Raw genomic sequence first — 22783 nt, 5'->3', positions numbered from 1 at the left:
ATTGGTGTCGTGGGAGCCAGTCAGGAAGCTGCTCAGCGAAGAGCATCAGTGCCAAAGCGCGCTCCTCTCAGTCACCAACCGACCAGGTTAGCAGTAGGACAGGAGCGCGGAAAGCTCACTCCTGCCCACTGCACCTCTGGACTATCAGGGATCAGCAGAGGAGGTACTACGAACAGGGCATGGAGGGGGGCAGGGTGTAGAGCCTGGCAGAGGCCTGCAATAAGTCTGGGAGGGGGGCACTGGCCTGAATATAAACAGCTTCACTTTCTGTTCAGTGGAGACACGGCATTGTTCTCACACAGATGATTGGCTTGTAAAGGTCATCCCTTTGTACCATTATTTGTTCACTTAGATGTATATTATTTCACTATAAGAGGACAATTGCAAATAAATTGCTTTGCATTGAGGCTAAGACCCCTGAGGCAGGCCATGCAACCGAAACATGTACATGTCAGGTCTTGAATGAATAAAAGGATTGAGCACCACAGATCGCCTCTTTTGGTTTTCTTTGGGATATAGAGTCAACATGAACACTGGGCAAAAAAAGATTGGCCTCCAAGGGAATATATATATGATGGTTAGAGGACAAAATGTAATCAATGAACTTTTGGTAGTATGAGATAGAATCATACTGCTACCACCACTACATATAAAGCTAGGCCTGATGAAACAATTTGTAAAGGCTTTGAATAAAGACGTTTTGTGTATTGAATACATAACACATATATTACCTGGACTTACCATGGAAAAACTGAAGATATTAATTTAAATACTACATTAAAATATCCTGATTTCTTAATGGACGAGCAGAGTGAAGAGTAGTATATGGCACATGTTCTGTATATCGAAAACTAAAACTGGAGAAAACTGGTGACATTTTTGGAATCAGCAGGTCAAATATATCCAGAAACAGGTCTAACATTTCAGGCACCAAAATGAGTGTTGGCCAGTGTTAATGGTCCCAAACTTTTTGATAGCATCAAGATATAATCTGTGTGTGGCTCTCATAGTGTACTATTAAAAAAACTTACCATTTCCCAGAGAGAATCAATTCAAATCCATCATTTATTTTATCAAAAGACACATAGTGAGACACCAGTGAATCCAGGTTAATTTTCTTGGCCAGGTAATCAGAAACAAGCTGAGGGACAGAGTCTTTGGACTTCAGGTCTGAAACACAAATAGTATACAACTATATCTGCATTCAATATTCCAGCCTCATAGTCCAAAAGTTTGATGAGAAATAAGTAAATGAAATTAACTGAGAATTATACAAAGCTGAGCATATGAAGTATGTTATGTTATGTTAAGTTAATCAGGTTTTCTATTCCGCCTTTATCTATTCAGTTCAAAGTCAGATTATATCACAAGAGGTTGGGTCAGTTACCCATGAAGTTATAATGGACAGATTGACACAGACATTCAATAAGGTTTCTAGTACAGGTGGATCAGTATAACTATTAATACAGTTAGGTCATAGTTCAAATACCGTGTTTCCCTGAAAATGAGACCTATCCCCAAAATAAGCCCTAGCATGATTTTCGGGGTAGGTCATAATATAAGCCCTACCCCCCGAAATAAACCCTAGTCACCGGCAGCAGCAGCACTTCCCACTCCCCTCCCACGACTCATCTCTCCCTCCCATCCGAACCGCGAGACAGAAAGAAATACCTTATAACAAACTGGCAGCATTGGCAGCAATCTAGACCGGCTGCTTCGCGGCCTGGGTCATTCCTCTGTTGCGTCATTGAGGACATCATCAGCAATACGGCAGAGGAACGGCCCAGGCCATGAAGCAGCCTGTCTAGATTGCTGCTGACGCTGCTGGTTTGTTATAAGGTATTTTTTTCTGTCTCGCGGTTCGGATGGGAGGAAGAGATGGGTCGGCGGGGGAGGGGCGAGGGGGTGCGCGGCGGCAGCGGGGGGATAGGAAGATGCTACACAGGGGATGGGAAGAAGGGAGGGATAGAAGCTGCAAGGGTTCTGCTGCACAAGGGATCGGAAGGATAGAAAGATACTGCACAAGGAGGTGGGTGAGAGGGGAGGAAAGATACTGTACATGGGGGGGGGGGAGAAATTAAATAGGAAGAATTGGGGTGGAGGAGAGGAAGGGAGAGATGATCATTGTACATGAAAAAAATAAGACATCCCAAAATTAATATGACAGTGTCTTATTTTCAGGTAAACATAGGTATAAAATAGGTCCATAGGTATAAAATAGGATGTGCAACATTCTATAAATGGCACAAAAAAATCAGTACCAACTAAAAAATGTGCTATTATTCTATAAATCAGGGTCCCACAAACTTTTTGACGCCATGGCACGTTAAACTTGGTGCCACGGCTGGAGAGCATCCTGAAGTGCGCAGACATTGATGCGATGACATCACACATATGCATGATGTCATCATGTCGATGTCCGCGCATGTGAGAAGGCACTTCAGCCGCAGCCCTGAGCCGATTTCTACGCCAGTAAGGGGTTACCGACAGAGGAGTGGCGCGGGGAGAGAAGGAGATATGCCAGTGAGGAGGAAAGGTGCTGGCGCCGGCTGACTCTACAGGGTATGCTTTTTGCAGTGAGAGGCACATCCTATAAGCAGTCAGCTGGGGCCGGCACCTCTCCTCCTCGCTGGCATCCCACTGCACATGTGCTGCGGCATACAGTTTGCGATACACTGCTATAAATGATGCTCAAAGTTAAGCACTGTTAAAGTTAAGCATCTACTGGGCTAGATAAACCATACTGACCCAGTATGGCTCTTCTTATGTTCTAAACTGCAGTACATTCTGTACATTTGCATGTACATTTATGCAAGTGCCCAGTTGTATATAATTGCCTCTATAGCACATACAAAAAACACAGTCAAATATGAGATCAAGAATTAGTTAATGGTAAATATGCCGGGATTATTTGGTCTGAGCTTCTCCTTTAAATTCCATATTTCAGAGTAGCCAAATAAATTATATTTGGTCTATATTCAAAAGAAATTATGAGCTCCTTTTACAAAGGTGCGTTAGGGCCTTAACATGTGGAATAGGGCCTGGGATAGGCACGTGCTCGGAGAGAGCAAGAGATAATGGTTACTGCGGATGGGCAGACTAGATGGGCCATTTGGCCTTTATCTGCCATCATGTTTCTATGTTTAAGAATTTTATCAAATTTGGAATGATTTCTGAAGGGTTTGAAGACTTATTTCAACAGGCATACAGAATTAATTAAGGGCTTCTTTTACAAAAGTGCGCTAGCGTTTTTAGCGCACGCACCGGATTAGCGCGCGCTAGCTGAAAAATTACCGCCTGCTTAAAAGGAGGCGGTAGCGGCTAGCACGTGCGGCAATTTATCGCACGCTATTCCGCGCGTTAAGGTCCTAACACACCTTGTAAAAGGAGCCCTAAATCTCTTGGGGGAAGTAATCTATGGCACAATAGATGAAGTATAAAATGTTTTTATTATTGAATTTTTAAAGTTTATTTTTATGGTGTTTTTTTTTTATTATTGGTGGTAAATTTGTATTCCACCTAGGACAGGGGTAGGCAATTCTGGTCAGGTTTTCAGGATATCCACAATGAATATGTATGAGATGGATTTGCATGCACTGCCTCCTTGAGATGCAAATTTATCTCATGCATATTTATTGTGGATATCCTAAAAACCTGACCTGGCTCCGGCTCTCAAGGACCAGAATTGCCTACCCCTGACCTAGGTTATTGGAATGGGTAATAAATGATGGAAATAAAGTAGTGTAGTAGCTGTGTTAGTTCACTTTAAAGGTTAATAAAAAGAAAAGGAAGTCATCCTTTTTTATTGGACTAACTTAATATTATTTTTTAGTTAGCTTTTGGAAACCAAAACCAATTTCCACAAGTCAGAACAGTATACCATATCAGCAGGAAGGTTTTGATTTCTGAAAACTAGTCAAGAATATATTTAGTCCAATAAAAAGGAATACCTTATTGTAGGTTTCTTTTTTGTTGTTTTATTTTTATTTAATGAAGTGATTGGAGCAAGTCAGTTTTTGAAATTTACATCTGATATTGTTATATTTTGTATAGCACAAGGGGACGTTTATCACTTTCTATTTCTCTGGTTTTGCACTATATTCAGAGTCTGGCTTTATGGGATTTCAGTTTAATTTTTGTCTAAATATTTCTATTTAAAATTCTGTCTAGTTAATTTACACATGGTAATGGTCTTTCTGTTTTTTATGTATGTGAAAGAGATCAGTTATTCTGTTAGCACGCTGGGTCTAAAATTGCACACTGGTGTCCTATACAGAATTGCGTCTGCAGACGCCTAACCCTACCTAACCTTGTCTAACCACTCTGATTCTTTAACCAGAGTCCATGTCACAAGGATGCACTGGGGAGGGGCCTAAGGCCCTGAATGGCTCAGATGCCTAAGGACCCTCCCATAGGAGAGACCTTAGGCACCTGGGGCCAACCAGAGTCTTAGGCCTCCTTCCCAGTGCATCCTGGGCTATAGTAGGAGTGGCCTAAGACTCCGATTTGCCAGATACCTAAGGTCCCTCCCATGGTATCTGGCCAATCAGAGTCTTAGGCCACTTCCACTGCATCCCATGATGCCTCCCTCCAGCCAGACCTTTATTTTAAAAGGTATGGGGGTGGGGGGAGGTGGAGTGGTCTACCGGTTAGGGTTATATGCTGGGGTGGTCTACAGCTTAGGGGCAGGGCCGCCATCAGAAATTTCTGGGCCCCTTACTGAGCAATCCTATTGGGCCCCCCCACGCACCCCTTCCCCCCCACTTTTGTCCGGGGGGGGGGTGCTATCAGGAAATCGGTAGGGGACAAAAAAAAGTATGACAGCAGTGTTTATTGTTTATTGTTGTGCACAGCAGAAGCATAATACAGGAATTTGTGCTATGGTGGCCTAGGACCAATGTTTCCTCTAAGGATTGATGAGGTGTGTGCAAAAAAAAATATGCATGAGTGACAAGTTACATACTCCACAAATTTATGAGCAGGCGCGGAGGACGCATTTTTAAACAAATGTAGTTTATCCTTGTACTCCTTATGTATTTTTAATCATCTATGGATATGTTTGTATGTTTATTGTTCAAATGGTTTTATTTATTTCCCCAAATTTATTTTTGTTATACGCATTGAAAATATTTGATATTGTGTTTAAATCAAAATCTCAATAAACTTGAAACGAGTGCCCGTGAGATTGTGGGAGGGTTAAATACTCAAAACTTAGAAGAATAACAATTTACTTAAAGTTTTTGCTAAGCCAGCTTTCTGGTATCTTTACATACAGTGGCGTACGTAGCATATGTAACACCCGGGGCCCATCATTTTTTGGCACCCCACCCCCCATCTGTAAGAAAAACATGATTTTTAGTAACAAACCACACGTCACACATGAGTACCTAGGAAAAGGCAGCATCTTATATATTGCAATGAGCAGTACATCAATACACCCATTGTAAAACTAAACAAGCCAGACCAGCACAGATCAATCCTACACCATCAATCCTAACAGAAAACCATGTCTTTCAAACACACAGAACACAGAAAACACCTTCGCCTAGTATGGAATATGTCATCACAAACGAACCCCTCCCCCTTTTGCAAAACTGTAGTGTGGATTTTAGCCACGGTGGTAACAGCCCTGACGCTCATAGAATTCTGAGCATCAGAGCTGCTAAAAAAAATGCTCCACAGTTTTGTAAAAGGGGTGATAAAATAGAAATACACAGTTTCAACGCTCTAGCTCAGAGATGCCCAAACTTTTTGGGCTTGCGAGCTACTTTAAAATGACCAAGTCAAAATGATCTACCAAAAATAAAATTAAAAAACACAAAGCACACTATATGCTGAGAAAATGTTAATTATCATTCCTATTCTGGGTTTTTTTTCAAAGAGGTCAAGGCAGATGACTCTATGCATTGTCACCTCAGTAACAACCATACAAAAATAGACAAATATACCCCCCATCCTTTTTATTAAACCACAATAGCAGTTTTTAGCGCAGGGAACTGCGCTAAATGCCCAGCGCTGCTCTCGACGCTCATAGGCTCCCTGCACTAAAAAACGCTATTGCGGTTTAGTAAAAGGGGGCCATAGTGCAAAATATAGACAGCATATATAAATTCAGACACATTTTGATCACTAAATTGAAAATAAAATCATTTTCCTACCTTTGTTTGGTAATTTCATCAGTCTCTGGTTGCACTTTATTCTTCTGACTGTGCATCCAATACTTCTTCCCTTCTTTCAGCCTCCTGTATGCTTCCTCTCCTCCAGACCTCATTCCCTTCCCCAACTTTTTCTTTCTTTCTCTATGTCTGTCTTTCTCTGATTCTGTGCCCCGTTTTTTTGCTTTGTTTCTGGTTCCCTGTCTCCCCCCCACACACACACACCTTCTTTCTTCCTTCCTGCCTCCCCCATGCCACCACCGCCGCGGAATAGCCATCTCCCTGCTTCTCTTCTGCATGGGGCCGATCAACTCTCGCCGCCCGATGTCAATTCTAACGTCGGAAAGGACGTTCCGGGCAGCCAGGCAGCGATTGGCTAGCCAGAACGTCCTCTCGACGTCAGAATTAACGTCCTCTCGACGTCAGAATTAACGTCCTCTCGATGTCAGAATTGACGTCGGGCCGCGAGAATTGGTCAGCCCTGCAGGGAGATCAAAGAACACGGTGCCGGCCTGATCCCCGATGGCAGCAGTGAGAAGGGAAGGGAAGCAGGTTGGGCACCACTGCTCTAGACGAGCCGCATTCTAGGGAGAACAGTGGACCGCCCCCCCCTTGGTACGCCACTGGAGCAGCAGCGTGTCTGGCCAGCTCGTTCATTCAAAGCCGCAGGTGACGGCTCCTTGCGAGATCCGCGCCTGCATCTGAAGTCTCTCTGATGTTGTGACGTCAGAGAGGCTTCCGATGCAGGAGTGGATAGCGCAAGGAGCCGCCAACCCGCGGCTTTGAATGATCGAGCCGGCTGCTGCTCCAAAAGGAAGAGAATGATCGCCTCCAGACCGCGGGCCACAAATAAAACCTGGAGAGCCACACGCGGGCCGCGTGTTTGAGACCGCTGCCTTAGAGGGAACACTGCAAGACCTTGGGGGAGCCCGGGCCCCCTGTCACCTCCGGGCCCCTGAATGCAGGACTGGTAGTACTGCCCTGATGGCGGCCCTGCTTAGGGGTGTGTGCTGGGGGGTCTATAATTGGGTGTGGGGGCTGGGGGAGGGGGGTGGAAGTCCTATGCATTGTCTCTTGGGGCTCATCAGACTCCAGGGCCCTGAGTGTCCAACTTTCGGTTTGGTCTTGTTCAGGCCTCTTTCCTCCTGCCTGAAGCATTTTTTTCTTGTGTCATTTGTGTATTTAATATGTTGCATTATTTTGGTGTATTATTATGATTTTTTTTGGCATATAATTCCCTGGAGTGCATTCAGTGTGCATAATACCATCAGTAACAGATATACTAGGGGGAGGCAGCTGGTGCAACTGCACCTGAGAAACATTGAAGGGTTCTTTTGTTCAAAATTGCCCCAACCCCATCTGTTTACTGCTAATATAGGTGTTGCCCCTACTCTAAGGATTTTAACTTGCACACACCCCCCGTCCCTAATTCCATCCCATTCTAGCCCCACCCTAACTCATTCCACTTAGCCTTCCCAAACAGCTGAGTCACCAACCACTTGCATAAGTGCAATTTTACCCTTAATTGCTTGTGCAGCCTAGATCCAAAACAACTAATTAGCTACCTCTTAGTACCTGTCTTGGAGGAGATAGAAATAAATGTCAATATTTAATTTTATAAAGAGTGCCTGCCCAAAATTCAGTGCTATTTAGCCAGCCTGGAACAGCTCCTGGCCAGCTAAATAGCACTTAGCCGCCTAAGCACTAATATTCAGCGCAAGATGGCCGCTGAATGTTAGCAGTTAGTGACTTAATCGGCTAACTGTGAAATTCAGATCACTGGCTGGCTAAGTCGAGCGGCCAAATCAGTCTGCTTAAATAGCTGGCCTATCTTTAGCCATTATAAACATAGCCAGCCAGCGCTGAATATCAAGATGGCTGGCTAAGTATTTAGCAGTTAAAAATAGACAAGGATTGGAAATGGCCCAGCATTGGAAATGGAAATGGCCCAGCATTGAATACCTGGGCACAGTATGACCGCGGGAGTCAGCCTGGCTAACTCACATGGTCTGAAAATCAGCTCCTGCATGTATTGCCATTATAAAATCCAAAATACATGAATATGTACTTTTCAATCCCACCCAAACCACATCCATAACACACCCTTCTCAAAACGATTTGTGATGCAGAGATGATTTCTAAAGATAACTATTTAGAAATGCAGGATATTTACAAATATATAAACACTGCTGTTTACATGGAGAGGGTGGTGGATGCCTGGAATGCGCTCCCGAGAGAGGTGGTGGAGTGGAAAATGGTGACTGAGTTCAAAGAAGCGTGGGATGAAAACAGAGGATCTAGAATCAGAAAATAATATTAAATATTGAACTAAGGCCAGTACTGGATAGACTTGCACGGTCTGTGTCTGTATATGGCCATTTGGGGGAGGATGGGCTGGAGAGGGCTTCAATGGCCGGGAGGGTTTAGATGGGCTGAAGTAGGTTTTGACAGAGATTTCGGCAGTTGGAACCCAAACACAGTACCGGGTAGAGCTTTGGATTCTTGCCCAGAAATAGCTAAGAAGAAAAAATTTAAAAAATTTAAATTGAATCTGGTTGGGCAGACTGGATGGGCCATTCGGGTCTTTATCTGCCGTCATCTACTATGTTACTATAAATTCTGCCCAAACCTTCCATAATGCCCCCAACAATATACTAATCATTCCCATATCAAAATCATACTTCCAAAAAAAGCTCCTTTCAAGGTGCGTCCTGTCAGCAACAGCAAGGGGTTAAACGAGAGTTTTTCACTGGAAGAAGGTACTCCAATGATCACACAGGTTCCATAACCATAATGGCAGGACTGCAGGGCAGATACCTGATGAACAAATAGAAGCAGTAAATTATCCAAGGTCATGAAACAAACTTCCAACAAAATAATTACTACACCAAGAAAGTATCTGAGAAGCAATTGTTTAAGACCAATTATTGCTCATTGGGTTGGGATGAGATACAATAATAGTTATTTTAGAAGCAATCCCATATGTAGAAGGCAGCATTTACATGTCTGGAGTGGTTCAGATGCTTAATAATAATAATAATAATAATAATAATTTTATTTCTTATATACCGCCAAAGCCATAGTAGTTCGAGGCGGTTTACAATGAAGAAGGGCTGGACAATCAGCGAAAATGGTACAATGTTACAATCAGATTTAAATACCATTTCATAATATAAGTCATTCACACATAGTATATAGATGACAAGGAGGCATGGGGAAGGCAGGGAGAAGGAGCAGTTTTGGTCAGGAGGACTGCAAGCAGAAATTTTAATTAAAGAAGACCAGAGACTAGCAGAACTTTTGAACTCACAATATAATTGGCAGTAATCTGTCAATGGACTTCATCCCTACCAGAAGATATACATTGCTCTCCTCTTCCCAAATAGGGCAATTTTGTATTTGGCCACATAACGTGTGCAGCAGATATGCTCATAAGTAAAACCAATTTTAAAAAAGATAAGCATGTGTTTACTTTTACTTTTTAAATTATTGCATGGGAAATACACACACACACACGTGCACACAATTATTCTTGCTAGGAGGCAAGCTCAAATTTACCATTTTATGTTATGCATCTATGCATGTACAGTATTTTATAAAATATGCGTGTAAATCTAAACCCTGTCCAAGCCCTGATCCAGGTTGGGCTTTCTTTAGTGCATACAGGGTGTATACGTGCATAGGTTTAGGCTCATATGAGGTGCTACTCAAAAACATGGGGAATTCAATTGTAAAAAAAATATTGCTTACCGAAACTCCTAGTTTCCACCGTCTCCTTCGAAGTAGTCCCCTTGAGAATGTATACAGCAATCCCAGCATTTTTCCCATGAGTCCATGCATCTATGGAAGCCATCTTGGGTGAGTGCTTGAGGACCTCCTGCAATTCTGCCTGGATCTCTTTAAACATGTTAAAACGGCACCCTTTCAGTCATAATTGCATTTTGGGGAATAGGAAAAAAATCACAGGAGGCAAGGTCAGACGAAAAGGGAGGGTGTGCCATCACTGTAATGTTTCTGCAAGTTCCGAACAGACAGAAATGCGATGGGCCCTCTGTTCACAGGTTAGCAGTCTTGGCACAAATTTCGCAGAAATGCGTCTCATGTTCAATTCGTCCAACAATATTCATTGAACTGTCCCGTATGACTATCCTACCATCTCACAAACATTGTGGATAGTTTGCCTATGATCTGCAAGGCTAGTCTCACAAACTTTTGCTATGGTTTCCGGTGTTGTGCTTGTTGACGGTCGTCCTGAACGGTAATCGTCGTGGACAGATGTTCGTCCGTCCTTGAAGCGTTTGTACCATAGAAAGGTTTTGCTTTGGCACATGGCATTATTTCCAAAGGCTTTCTGGAGCATACGATGGGTTTCTGCAGCAGTTTTTTAAAGTTTGAAACAAAAATTTGATGCAGATTCTTTGCTCAGTAAAATCCGTCATATCAAAATCCGCCGAGTCACTAAAATACAACCTTACAAAATCGCACAGAACAAAACAATGCAACCACTCAGCTGCACGTCCGTTGGCACACCGATTCACAAAGCATACAGCTAGACACCTCTAGCGGCAGAAAGGCATACTATATCCAGTTCACGTGCGCTGTTCACATTTCCTGAACTTTTGGGTAGCACCTCGTATATCCTTGGCAATTTTAGAAGAAATGAAGAGATCACGGGTGCACGGGGTGGGGGGGAGGGGTTGGAGGAGAGGGTTTCATTTCAAAATTGGATCTGCATGGGGGTTGATATGTTGTGGATTTATTCATGTTTGTTCATCCTTTGCCTGCACCTTTGATTATTGTACATGATGTCCTTATTGTATGGTCATACTCTGTATATTCCCGTATGCATTGATCCTTTAATAAACATATTTTCAAAAAAAAAAAAAACACCTTTATGTGAAGACTTCTTAAAAAATTATCCCTCTATGATTCTAGTCCTACCACCGGCCCCCTGAATCCACATCTTCCCTCACTGTCTGCCTCTATGCTTCTCCCTTCCCTCTTGTACTGACCACTTCCTCCTCAATCTCTTCCCTCAGCTCACCTCTCAAAAGCAGATGCAGGGAACTGGTCCTGAACATATGAGTGAAATGTATGGACTAACTCAGTGTGCACTGACAGACTGCAAAGTGACTCCTGAATCTGCCATGGAAGGCAAGGCCTGTGAATGCACATTTGCTCAGTTCCTGTGCTCACAACTAACCTGTTGCTGCCATCAGAACAAGCCCCTACAGTTTTTCTAGACCACTTCAGGAGAGGTGATCTTAAAGGAGGACAGCTCAAGAAAAAAGAAGGAAAAAACCATGAAAGAAAATCCTTGGGGGTAGATGGGTCAGGATTAGAAACTGAATGGGGGTCTGCATGTACAGTCATGTGAAAAAATTAGGACATCCCTTGAAATATTCAGTTCTTTATTAAGAAATGTTCATATATCGATGTCAAATCTTTTTTTATTATTATTTCTCTGGCAAAGAAAGGGATGTAATTGCAGGTAAACAACAATTTTTTTCTTGATTTGCTCATGAAACAAAAGATATCCACAAAAATGTGTATTCTAACTGAGGAATAAATTAGGACCCCCCCCCCCCCACACACCCACACACCCATACCCATATCCTCCCACTTAAAGTGGTTCAAATCATACACAGGTGTATCACATCAAGTGCACATAATTAGAACATTGTTACTCAGCATTATGAAGGAGGTTTTCCCTACTTAAACCTTAGACATTTAGTTTAGTGGGCTTATGACTGCTACGGTGAGAGTGAACTCCATGGTGAGATCAAAAATCCTGTCTGAGGCCTTCAGAGAGAAGATTATAGCAGCTTATATGTCTGGCAAGGGATTTAAAAAGATCTCAAAATAATTTTACATTAGCCATTCCACGGTATTGAAAATATTGTACAAGTGGAGGACTTTCCAAATAACTGCTAACATGCCCAGGTCAGGCCGTCCAAGCAAGTTGACCCCCATAGCAGACCACATGATGTTAAAAGAAGTCTCCCAAAACCTTAAAATGTCATCATGGAACCTACAGCAGGCTCTTGCTACTGTTGATGTGAAAGTGCATGCCTCTACAATCAGAAGGAGACTGAACAAATTTAACTTGCATAGGAGGTGTGCAATGAGGAAACCTTTGCTCTCTCTATATGAGAAACATCAAGGCCAGAATGAAGTTTGCCAGAGAGAACGTAGACAAAACACCAGGACTTCTGGAATAGTGTTCTATGGACAGATGAGTCTAAAATGGAATTATTTGAATACCAGAAAAGAGGACATGTTTGGCGTACACCAAATACAGCATTCCAAGAAAAGAACATCATACCAGCTGTGAAGCATGGAGGTGGAATTGTCATGGTTTGGGGATACTTTGCTGCAGCAGGACATGGCCAGCTCACCATCATAGAATCCACCATGAATTCTACCGTGAATCAGAGGGTGCTTAAGGAACATGTGAGACCATCTGTAAGAAAACTAAAGCTGAAGCAGAACTGGACTCTGCAACATGACAATGACCCAAAACGTACTACATATCTATTTTACCACTTGCTGGTAAGAATCTCTGGAATTCAATTCCAGGTATAATGAGATTATGCAAAGATCGTATGTCTTTTAAGAAGATGTTATAAACACAATTATTTGTGGACGCCTTTCTCTAACTCTGTGGTTATTATTTGTTTTAGATTTAAAGCATTCTGTATTAAGGAAATTTGTGGGGAAGATTGACATTTGTTTACTGCATTTTTTGTTTGTGCTTGAAATTGTGGATGTAAATGATTTGTACATCGCTTAGATTTAAGTTATTCATAAATTTTTAAAATAAATAAATAAATACCAGTAAATCCACCAAGGACTGGCTGAAAACTAAGAAATGGAGAGTCCTGGAGTGGCAGGGTCAAAGCCCTGATCTTAATCCCATTGAGATGCTGTGGGATGATTTGAATTTGGACTGTACATGCAAGAAACCCCTCAAACACCTCACAGCTGAAAGAATTCTGCATTGAGGAGTGGGCCAAACCTTCGTCAGATCGATGTCAGAAACTGATAGATGGCTACAAGATGCGTCTTACTGCAGTTATTTCAGGCAAAGGGGGTAACACTGGCTATTAGGGTGTAGGGTGTCCTAATTTATTCCTCAGTTAGAATACACAATGTCTTTAAAAGGTCCTAAACAGATCCAAAGAAGCCTTTTAGTCAACAGCTCTCTCCTCAAGCAAATAAGAACATAAGAAGTTGCCTCCACTGGGTCAGACCAGAGGTCCATCGCGCCCAGCGGTCCGCTCCCGCGGCGGCCCATCAGGTCCATGACCTGTGAAGTGGTTTCTGACCAATCCTATAACCTACCTCTGCTTCTATTTGTACCCCTCAATCCCCTTTTCTTTTAGGAACCTATCTAGACCCTCCTTGAACCCCTGTAGCATGCTCTGGCCTATCACAGCCTCCAGGAGCGCGTTCCATGTGTCTACCACCCTCTGAGTGAAAAAGAACTTCCTAGCATTTGTTCTAAACCTGTCCTTTTTCAATTTCTCCGAGTGCCCCCTTGTACTTGTGGCTCCCCACAGCCTGAAGAATTTGTCCCTGTCTACCTTCTCTATGCCCTTCATGATTTTGAAGGTTTCTATCATGTCTCCTCTAAATCTCCGCTTTTCCAGGGAGAATAGCCCCAGCATTTCCAATCTGTCAGCGTATGAGAAGTTTTCCATACCTTTTATATATGCAAATTATTGTATATATGCAGTGCACAGCTTGCTATGAAAACTATCTTTAATGCAGATCCTCTACAACCTCCCTTTTAGAACCAGGCTTACTGAGGGTTAGGCACTAGGCCAGCATTCCTCCCCTCAAGGGCCACCTGTGGAGTCTGATCTCTAAGAAAGTCCTCAGAGTTCACTCTGTATCTTGCACATGGGAAGAGACAGGTGAAAGTTTGACAACTCCAGTATGTTCATCATTTTATTGTCACATACTGTGTGTGGGGGAACTGTGCAGTTTTGGAAGGAGGGGAAGGCATCTTGACTGATAAGTTGAATACTGTCAGCAGTACACCATATATCATCCCCATCATGGTTAGCATGGTGGTGACTTCACAAACAGCATTTAAACATAGGTGACCTGGGCTTACATGCATGGTATGTAAGGTTCTGGTCACCTTGTTCGGCAGACTGGATAGACCTTGTTACAGCTAACTGGCTTGTTACTCAGTTAAATCATACATGCCCTTTTGAGGGGTGCAGAAGTGTTCATCTGCAGACCAGACATGATGTCCCAGGAGGCATGTCATCTGCCTGGTGCCAAAATCCAAGATGTTACGGAGAGCTTGCCAAGACTCATAAAAACATAAGAATAGCCTTACTGGGTCAGACCAATGGTCCTTCTATCCTAGTATCCCGTCTTCACAGAGACCAATCCAAGTCATAAGTACCTGGGAAAAACCCAAATAGTAGCAGCATTCCATGTCAGTAATCCAGAGCAAGCAGTGGCTTCCTCCATGTCTGTCTCAACAGCAAACTATGGACTTTTCCTCCAGAAACTTGTCCAAATCTTTTTTGAAACCAGCTACATTAACCGTTCTTACCACATCCTTTGGCAAAGCATTCCAGAGCTTAACAATTCTCTGAGTGAAAAAAATATTTCTTCCTATTGACTTTAAAAGTATTACTCTGTAACTTCATCAAATGTCCCCTAGTCTGTAAATCTTGATGCAGTAAAAAATCGATCCGCTTGTACTCATTCTACACCCCTCAGCCATCTCTTTTCCAAGCTGAAAAACTCTAACCTCTTTAGTATTTCCTTAAACAAGAGGAGTTCCATCCTCTTTATCATCTTGGTCGTTCTTTGAATCTTTCTAGTGTCGCTTTATCTTTTTTGAGATAAAGAGACCAGAACTGAATGCAATACTCCAGGTGAGGTCGCACCATTGAGCAATACAGAGGCATTATAACATTCTTAGTCTCGTTTATCATCCCTGTTCTAATCATTCCTAGCATTTTGTTTGCTTTTTTGGCCGCCGCCACACTTTAGGCAAAAGGTTTCAGCGTATTGTCCCCAATGACTCCCAGGTCTTTTTCTTGAGCGCTGACCCTCAAGGTGGACCCTAGCATCTGGTAACTATGATGTGGGTTATTCTTCCCAATGTGCATCACTTTGCATGAGTCCACATTAAATTTCATCTGCCATTTGGATGCCCACTCTTCCAATTTCCTAAGGTCTTCCTGCAGTTTTCCACAGTCCGCATACATTTTAACAACTTTGAACAGTTTCGTGTCATCTGCAAATTTAATCACCTCACTCGAGAACAATGGCCCTTTAACCCTACTCTTTGTTTTCTGACCGTTAACCAATTCTTAAGCCTAATAACTATTATCTGATGTATATCATCTGATGCGTTTCATCCATGTTGGCAATAATAATACTGCTAGTTACCCCTCCAAACATATCATAAGTGACTTTATGGCTCTGGGAGAGAAAATGAAGCAGTCAAGTGCGCAGGTGGTATTCTCGGTGATCCTTCCTGTCGAGAGTAAAGACCAAGGCAGAGAAGCTCGTATCCTGGAGATGAATGCGTGGCTGCATGGATGGTGTCATCGAGAGTGTTTTGGCTTCCTAGACCGTGGAATGGTTTTCCAAAGGCTGCTGAGCAGGGATGATGTGCATCTATCGATGAAGGAAAAAAGTATATTCAGCAGCAGACTGGCTAACCTACCGACGAAGACTTTAAACTAGAATCATCAGGGCAGGGTGATCAAAGCCCCCAGGTTAGTATAAGCCCTCAGATAAGTGAATCACTGAATATCACTACACAAATGGGAAAAGAGGGCAATGTCTGGAAAGCAGTATATACTAATGCTCGAAATATGCGAAACAAGGTTCTGGATCTAGAGGCTATGATGGATGAGGCTAAACTGGATTTAGTAGCGATCATGGCGACGTTCACGGAGAACCATGCCTGGAATATACAGTACAGTACAGGGAGAGGGGGGACATGATTGAGACATTTAAATACATCATGGGACGTGTCGAGGTGGAAGAAGACATCTTCTTTCTCAAGGGACCCTCGGTCACAAGGGGGCATCCGCTCAAACTCAGAGGAGGGAAATTCGATAGTGACGTAAGGAAGTATTTCTTCACAGAAAGGGTTGTAGATCACTGGAACAAGCTTCCAGAGCAGGTGATCAAGGCCACCAGCGTGCTTGACTTTAAGAATAAATGGGATGCCCTAGTAGGATCCTTACGAGGGTCGAGTTAAGGAACTAGGTCATTAGTACTCAGACTTAATGGGGTGGGTCAGTAGAGTGGGCAGACTTGATGGGCTATAGCCCTTTTCTGCCGTCATCTTTCTATGTTTCTATGTATTTATGTTTAGCAATCATTGACAATATAAGACTGCCATCTACTGGATAGGTTCTGAATGGCATGTAACCTTTAAATCATTTAATTTACAAATTCACATCAACTCTCAATATAAATACACACTCAGTCACAACCTTTTGTACCATTCATCTTTTTTCAGCTGGGTTAGTTCTTTGAATAGTTGTTTTGCTATATTTTTTTTTTGTTCAAATGTATATGTTCATATATTCATGTATATTATCCAGCATGTCACTTTAGATACTTATTACATATATCTCTGTTTATATAATTTTAGTTTAGCACGTTGTTATTTTACATTATTAAGAACATAAGAACATAAGAAATGGCTTCGCTCATTGCACAAAGAAATAAACAGAATGTCACTTCAGTTACATATTTTATATCTATGGTTATATAATTTCCGTTTACCACGTTGCTGATATTTGTTATTATCAATATTTGTCAATGTTTGCCCTTTATTTGTTTCTTATACCCACGAGGCAGGCTTTAATGCCAAAACATGAACTGTGTTGGGTCTGCAACATAGATTGAACTAAATATTTGATAGACTCTTTTATTAACTCTTTAATAAATATTCATTTACTTATTTTATCTCTGCTTAATGTGTACAGGTCCATCCTTACTCCTTCATTGTTTGGGATGTAGTTATAAAAGGTTATAATCTGTTCAGGAATGACAGAGTAGGAAGAAAAGGAGGGGGAGTGACATTATATGAGGGCCATTTTTAAAGTAAGAATCATTTGCATTTAACAACCTAAGTAGGCCTTATGGACTGGAACATTGTTGGGAACATGTCTAACGTGACCATTTATTTTTTTCATCAAAAGGGGACATCTATTAATTGTCAGTCCCGCCCCCAATCCCACCCCAGCTCCGCCCCAATCCCACCCTAGCTTCACCCCAAACCCGCCCTACCCCACCCCCAATCCCGCCCCCAATTTCCTCCATTCATTTTTCATGTACACATATCTTATTAATTCATAATGGTAACCATAAAATTTTTTAAAAAAACTACAAAGCACACTATACGCAGAGAAAATGTTAATTATCATTTATATTTGGGGGGGTTTCAAAGATGTCAAGGCAAATGACTTTCAAATATGCAATGTCACCTCAGTAACTAAAGAAAAATAGATAAATATAGTGCAAAATATAGACAGCAGATATAAATTCTCAAAACTGACACGTTTTGATCACTAAATTAAAAATAAAATCATTTTTCCTACCTTTGTTGTCTTGTGATTTCTTGAGTCTCTGGTTGCGTTTCCTTCTGTCTGTATATCCTTTCTTTTGTTTCTTTCTTTCTGCACTCAGGCCCAACAATTGTCCCTTTCTATTCCCTCCCTCCTTCCTTCCCATGTCTTTAGTGCCCCCAGTGCCTCCTTCCCAAGTCCTTAGTGCCCCTTCCCATGTCTTTAATGCCCCCAGTGCCTCCTTCCCATGTCTTTAGTGCCCCCAGTGCCTCCTTCCCAAGTCCTTAGTGCCTCCTTCCCATGTCTTTAGTGCCCCCAGTTCCTCCTTCCCATGTCTTCAGTGCACCCAGTGCCTCCTTCCCAAGTCCTTAGTGCCCCTTCCCATGTCTATAGTGCTCCCAGTGCCTCCTTCCTTCCCATGTCTTTAGTGCCCCCAGTGCCTCTTTCCTATGTCCCTCTCACTGCCTTCCACACTTTGTTCCCCCCCACCCCCCAAGCCAGCCTGCCTGCCTTACTACCTCTTTCCCTCCCTCCATGCCACAAAAAAAAAAAAAAAGCCTCCCCATCTTTACCCCTGTCTGCTGCTCTTACTGCCCTGCAGCTCCCGCTGCTAAACCCGACAGGAAGTCTTTTTTCCGACGTCAATTCTGACGTCAGAGAGGACGTTCTGGGTCAGCCATGCTGCGTCTGCTGGCTCTGCTCAGGGAAGAGGTAAGTGACTTCAGAGGGAGGAGAGGTTAGTTTGTGATTACTTATTCCATACTAGGCGAAGGTGTTTTCTGTGTTCTGTTTGTATGAAAGACATGGTTTTTTGTTAGCGTTGACTAGCCTTGTTTGGTGAAATGCATCAGGCATGGTCCTTGGGAGCACCTTGAATTAACTTGATTTGAATCTCCTTATTTTCTGCCAATCATCTTTTGTTTCACGTTGGATTCTTTGGTGGACTGCTTGCCTTGTTGTTTTGTTGCAAATTAACATGCATGGAGTGGAACATACTAGAGGAGTTACAGATTTGGTTGTTTATACATACATATGGGTTACAATTGGTTGATGTAGAGTGAGGCAGTTGAGAGGCGTTGTAAACTTGATTATTAATATAGACTTATATTTCGGATAGTATTACTGCTTTACAAATATTTGAACATTTTCATATATGCATGGAAAGGGTTCAGAGTTAAATTCCTGGGTAAGTAGGTGGGAAGGGAAGGAAGGGGGATTTGTTCATAGATGTTTGGGGGTTGCATAGAAGAAAAACTGTGCACTGATATACTAATCTTTGTTTTGAATTTTAAAAAAAGAAATACAAGTGGAAATAAAGAAGTAAAGAAGAAAACAGATAAATATGGGCGGGACATGGGCAGGGTGAGGGCAGGGCAGCGGCAGGGCCAGGGGGGCCCAGTGTACTTGTGTGCCTAGGGGCCCTCAAAGAATTAATCCTACCCTGCAAGCAATATGCATGATGAAGCAAGATCTGAATGCCCGTCTGTCATCACTGAAGAATTGGAAACTGCAACAGTGTTTTGGGACTGGAAAGGCATTCTCCTGATTGATTTTCTGCCTCGAGGAGAATCCATAAATGCACAAAGGTACTGCAAAACCTTTAAAAAAGTTACAGTAAGCTATACAGAACTGACGGCGAGGTCTGCTCACTATGGGAGTGTGTCTGCTGTATGATAACGCACATCCTCACGTTGCTTGAAACGCAGCAGAAATGTTACAGAAGTTTCAGTGCTTCATCTTGCATTTTTGTTCTCCTTTCGATAAACAAACGTTTTTGAAACACAGAATAGTGCAGTTTCTGGAATCCAGTGGATTACATGACTCGTGGCAATATGGATTCACTAGAAGCAAGTCTTGTCAGACAAATCCAATCAATTTCTTTCACTGAGTGACCAGAAAATTGGATAGAGGGAGTACGCTAAATGTGGTGTATTTAGATTTTAGCAAAGCCTTTGACAATATTTCACATAGTCATCTAATAAATAAACTGAATGACCTTGTTATGGGCCTCAAAGTGACAGGCAAAGTCAGGAATTGGTTGATTGGAAGGTGATAGAGGGTAGTGGTTAATGGAGATCGCTCTAAGGAAAGGAATGTTACCAGTGGTGTGCCTCAAGGGTTGGTTCTTGGGCCTATTCTTTTTAACATTTTTGTAAGCGATATTGCTGAAGGGCTGTCAGATAAGATTGGCTCTTTGCGGATGATGCCAAAATCTGCAATAGAGTAGACACCCCTGATGGAGTGAAAAACATGAAGATGGACCTAGCATAGCTTGAAGAATGATCTTAAAATTGGCAGCTAAAATTTAATGCTAAGAAAAGCAAAGTTATGTATTTGTATACTTTGGAGGAAAGGCAGAAGATGGGAGATATGATAGAGACTTTAAATACCTATGTGGCATAAATAGACATGAGGCAAGTCTCTTTCAGTTGAAAGGAAGCTCCAGAGTGAGAGGGCATGGGCTAAAGTTAAGAGGTGATAGGCTCAGGAGTAATCTAAGGAAATATTTTTTTTTACAGAAAGGGTGGTAGGGACAAAAACGGTGTCTGAATTTAAGAAAGTGTGGGACAAGCACGCTGGATCTCTTAGGAAAAGGAAGAGATAACGGATGGGCAGACTGAATGGGCTATTTGGCCTTTATCTGCCATCATGTTTCTGTGTTTCTATTTCTAGGATCCAGGAATATATGAACAGGAGGAGGCACCGAATGTAAGCTGGTCATTGCCAGTCCACTACTGTCTATATGTTTATTTTTAAATATCAGGTAGGACCAAGTGGTTTACATGGCAGCTAAATAAACAGTAGAAAAGGAACGCCAATTAGTAAACAGGAAAGAGAAAGCATTAATTCTAGAAAACAAACATATATACTGTGGAAATGTTCACCCGCAGTACATATAGGTATTTTTTTTTTAAATTTTGGATGGCATTTTTTCTGTTTTAAATGAAACTGCTTAGCTGTATGGATTGTGGACAAAGCAGAGTAGTAGTGGAATACTAACAACAAAATACCATGAATGCCCAGGCACCAGCCACATAACAAAAATGGAGAAAAGGGATAACAGTGATACGTTAAACTCTGAAATTCATTAACGGCGAATGCGGTGAAATCAGTTAGCTTAGCAGGGTTTACAAAAAGGCTTGTGTAATGTCCTCAAAGAGAAGTTCTTAGGCCATTATTGAGATGGTTTGGGGAAATCCACTGCTTATTCCTAGGATAAGCAGCATAAAATCTGTTTTGTTATTTGGGATCTAGCTAGGTACTAGGGACCTGGATTGGCCACTGTTGGAAACAGGATACTGGGCTTGATGGAATTGGTCTGTCCCAGTATGGCAATTCTTATGTTCTTATAACCTGAGGCTTCTCGGGGCTGCAGAAAATCTATGTTTAGATGTTAGTAAAGTAAGGCTGGGCAACTTGCAGTTAGTGGACTGAATGCAGCTTGCCATTGAATTTTATGTGGCAGCTGAGACCATAAGAAACATACACAGAAATGCCCAAATTCTATAAATGGTGCTTTGGGTTGTGGATAAAAATTCGGGCACGCACCCGATTTGCACACTCAACATAATTGAATAACAAACCGATTAGTATTGATAATTAGCTCTTAACAAGCAATTATTAGCATTAATTGATTTTAATTTAAATTTTTCATGTAAAGTTAGGCCAGGGATCTGCCCCTAAAATTTATGCACAGTGCTCAAAAGGGGGCCCAGAAATAAGAGGATCCTCGGCAGATCAGGGGCGTTCCTCATAGTTACATGCGTAATTATAGATTAAGGGGCATCTGCACCTAACTTTAGACGTAGCTCTTGGTCATAAGCACTATTGTATAAACTGTGCAGAACTTTAGGGGACATTTATAGAATAACATGTGGAGGGGTGGGGAAACATCTAGACGTCCCCCCCCCAATTCTTTTTTAAATGACCTAGTTGGACATCTTGGCCTTTAGGACATAAGAACATAAGAATAGCCTTACTGGGTCAGACCAATGGTCCATCAAGCCCAGTAGCCCATTCTCACGGAGGCCAATCCAGGTCACTAGTACCTGGCCAAAACCCAAGAAGTAGCAATATTCCATGCTACCAATACAGGGCAAGCAGAGGCTTCCCCCATGTCTTTCTCAATAACAGACTATGGACTTTTCCTCCAGGAACTTGTCCAAACCTTTCTTAAAACCAGCTACGCTATCCGCTCTTACCACAACCTCTGGCAATGCGTTCCAGAGCTTAACTATTCTCCGTGTGGAAAAAATTTCCTCCTATTGGTTTTAAAAGTATTTCCCTGTAACTTCAGTTTCCACTCAGGATTTTTTACACTTCAATCATGTCTCCCCCCAGCCATTTTAAATACCAAAACACCCTTGTTCAAATGCCCTAATTCAGACCATTTGGATGTGGGAAGGGCCAACATAGTAATGGATTGGTCACATAGACATCCCAACAGAGCAATGGGGTACCTTAGAGGGCACTGCTGTGAACGTCACATAAAGGGTGTCAGATGTATATCTCACCATAACCCCCTTATAATTTATGATGAACCCTCCCAAAAAACTCTGCCAAAGTCTACTAGCCCCCAAAGCCCTTATGGCTGCAGGTGGCAGCTATATGGCAGTATAGTAGGGTTTGGGTGGGTTTTGATGGGCTCTTACTTAATACCATAGATGTTGTGGTTAAAATGCCTTATGGGCCTGGGTCCTCCTCTCTATGATTCACTAGCCCACCCACCAGGTAACACTGCACACCTGATGCTCTCCTAGGCTTCCCCATACCAGATGCTGCTGTTCTAGAGCCAGGTATATACCTTTTTGTTCTTATTTGTGTGTTTTGGAAGGGGGTCAGTGAGCACTGGAGGAGTGTGGGAGTATCTTACCTTGATGTATGCAGTGGTCATCTGGTCAGTTTGAGCATCTTCGTGGCACTTAGACACTTCTAAAACAGGTCTAGCTATGGATGTCTTAAGTTCCGCCCAGAACAGCTTGCAAAATGTTCAATTATCACTGCAAGATGTCCAAGTCTAACCCATCCTTATGCACGACCAAAGCCCACCCATACCACGCCTCC

The 22783-nt window shown here is 42.4% G+C and overlaps 1 protein-coding gene across 1 annotated transcript in view; it reads right to left on the bottom strand.

The window, feature by feature from the left end:
* LOC117356689 (alcohol dehydrogenase 1-like) overlaps window positions 1–22783 on the bottom strand; it is a 65582-nt gene that overhangs the window by 5710 nt on the left and 37089 nt on the right. Inside the window, exons 7-8 of the mRNA XM_033936297.1 lie at window positions 8837–8972; window positions 1032–1170 (exon numbers count right to left, since the gene is read on the bottom strand). Coding sequence (XP_033792188.1) covers window positions 1032–1170; window positions 8837–8972 — 275 coding nt within the window. The remainder of the gene's footprint in view (window positions 1–1031; window positions 1171–8836; window positions 8973–22783) is intronic.

This window comes from Geotrypetes seraphini, chromosome 1, assembly GCF_902459505.1.
Source record: "Geotrypetes seraphini chromosome 1, aGeoSer1.1, whole genome shotgun sequence".
Classification (NCBI taxonomy): Eukaryota; Metazoa; Chordata; class Amphibia; order Gymnophiona; family Dermophiidae; genus Geotrypetes; species Geotrypetes seraphini.
Note: the sequence above shows the minus strand (reverse complement) of the source record. Positions and strands in the feature narration are given on the sequence as shown.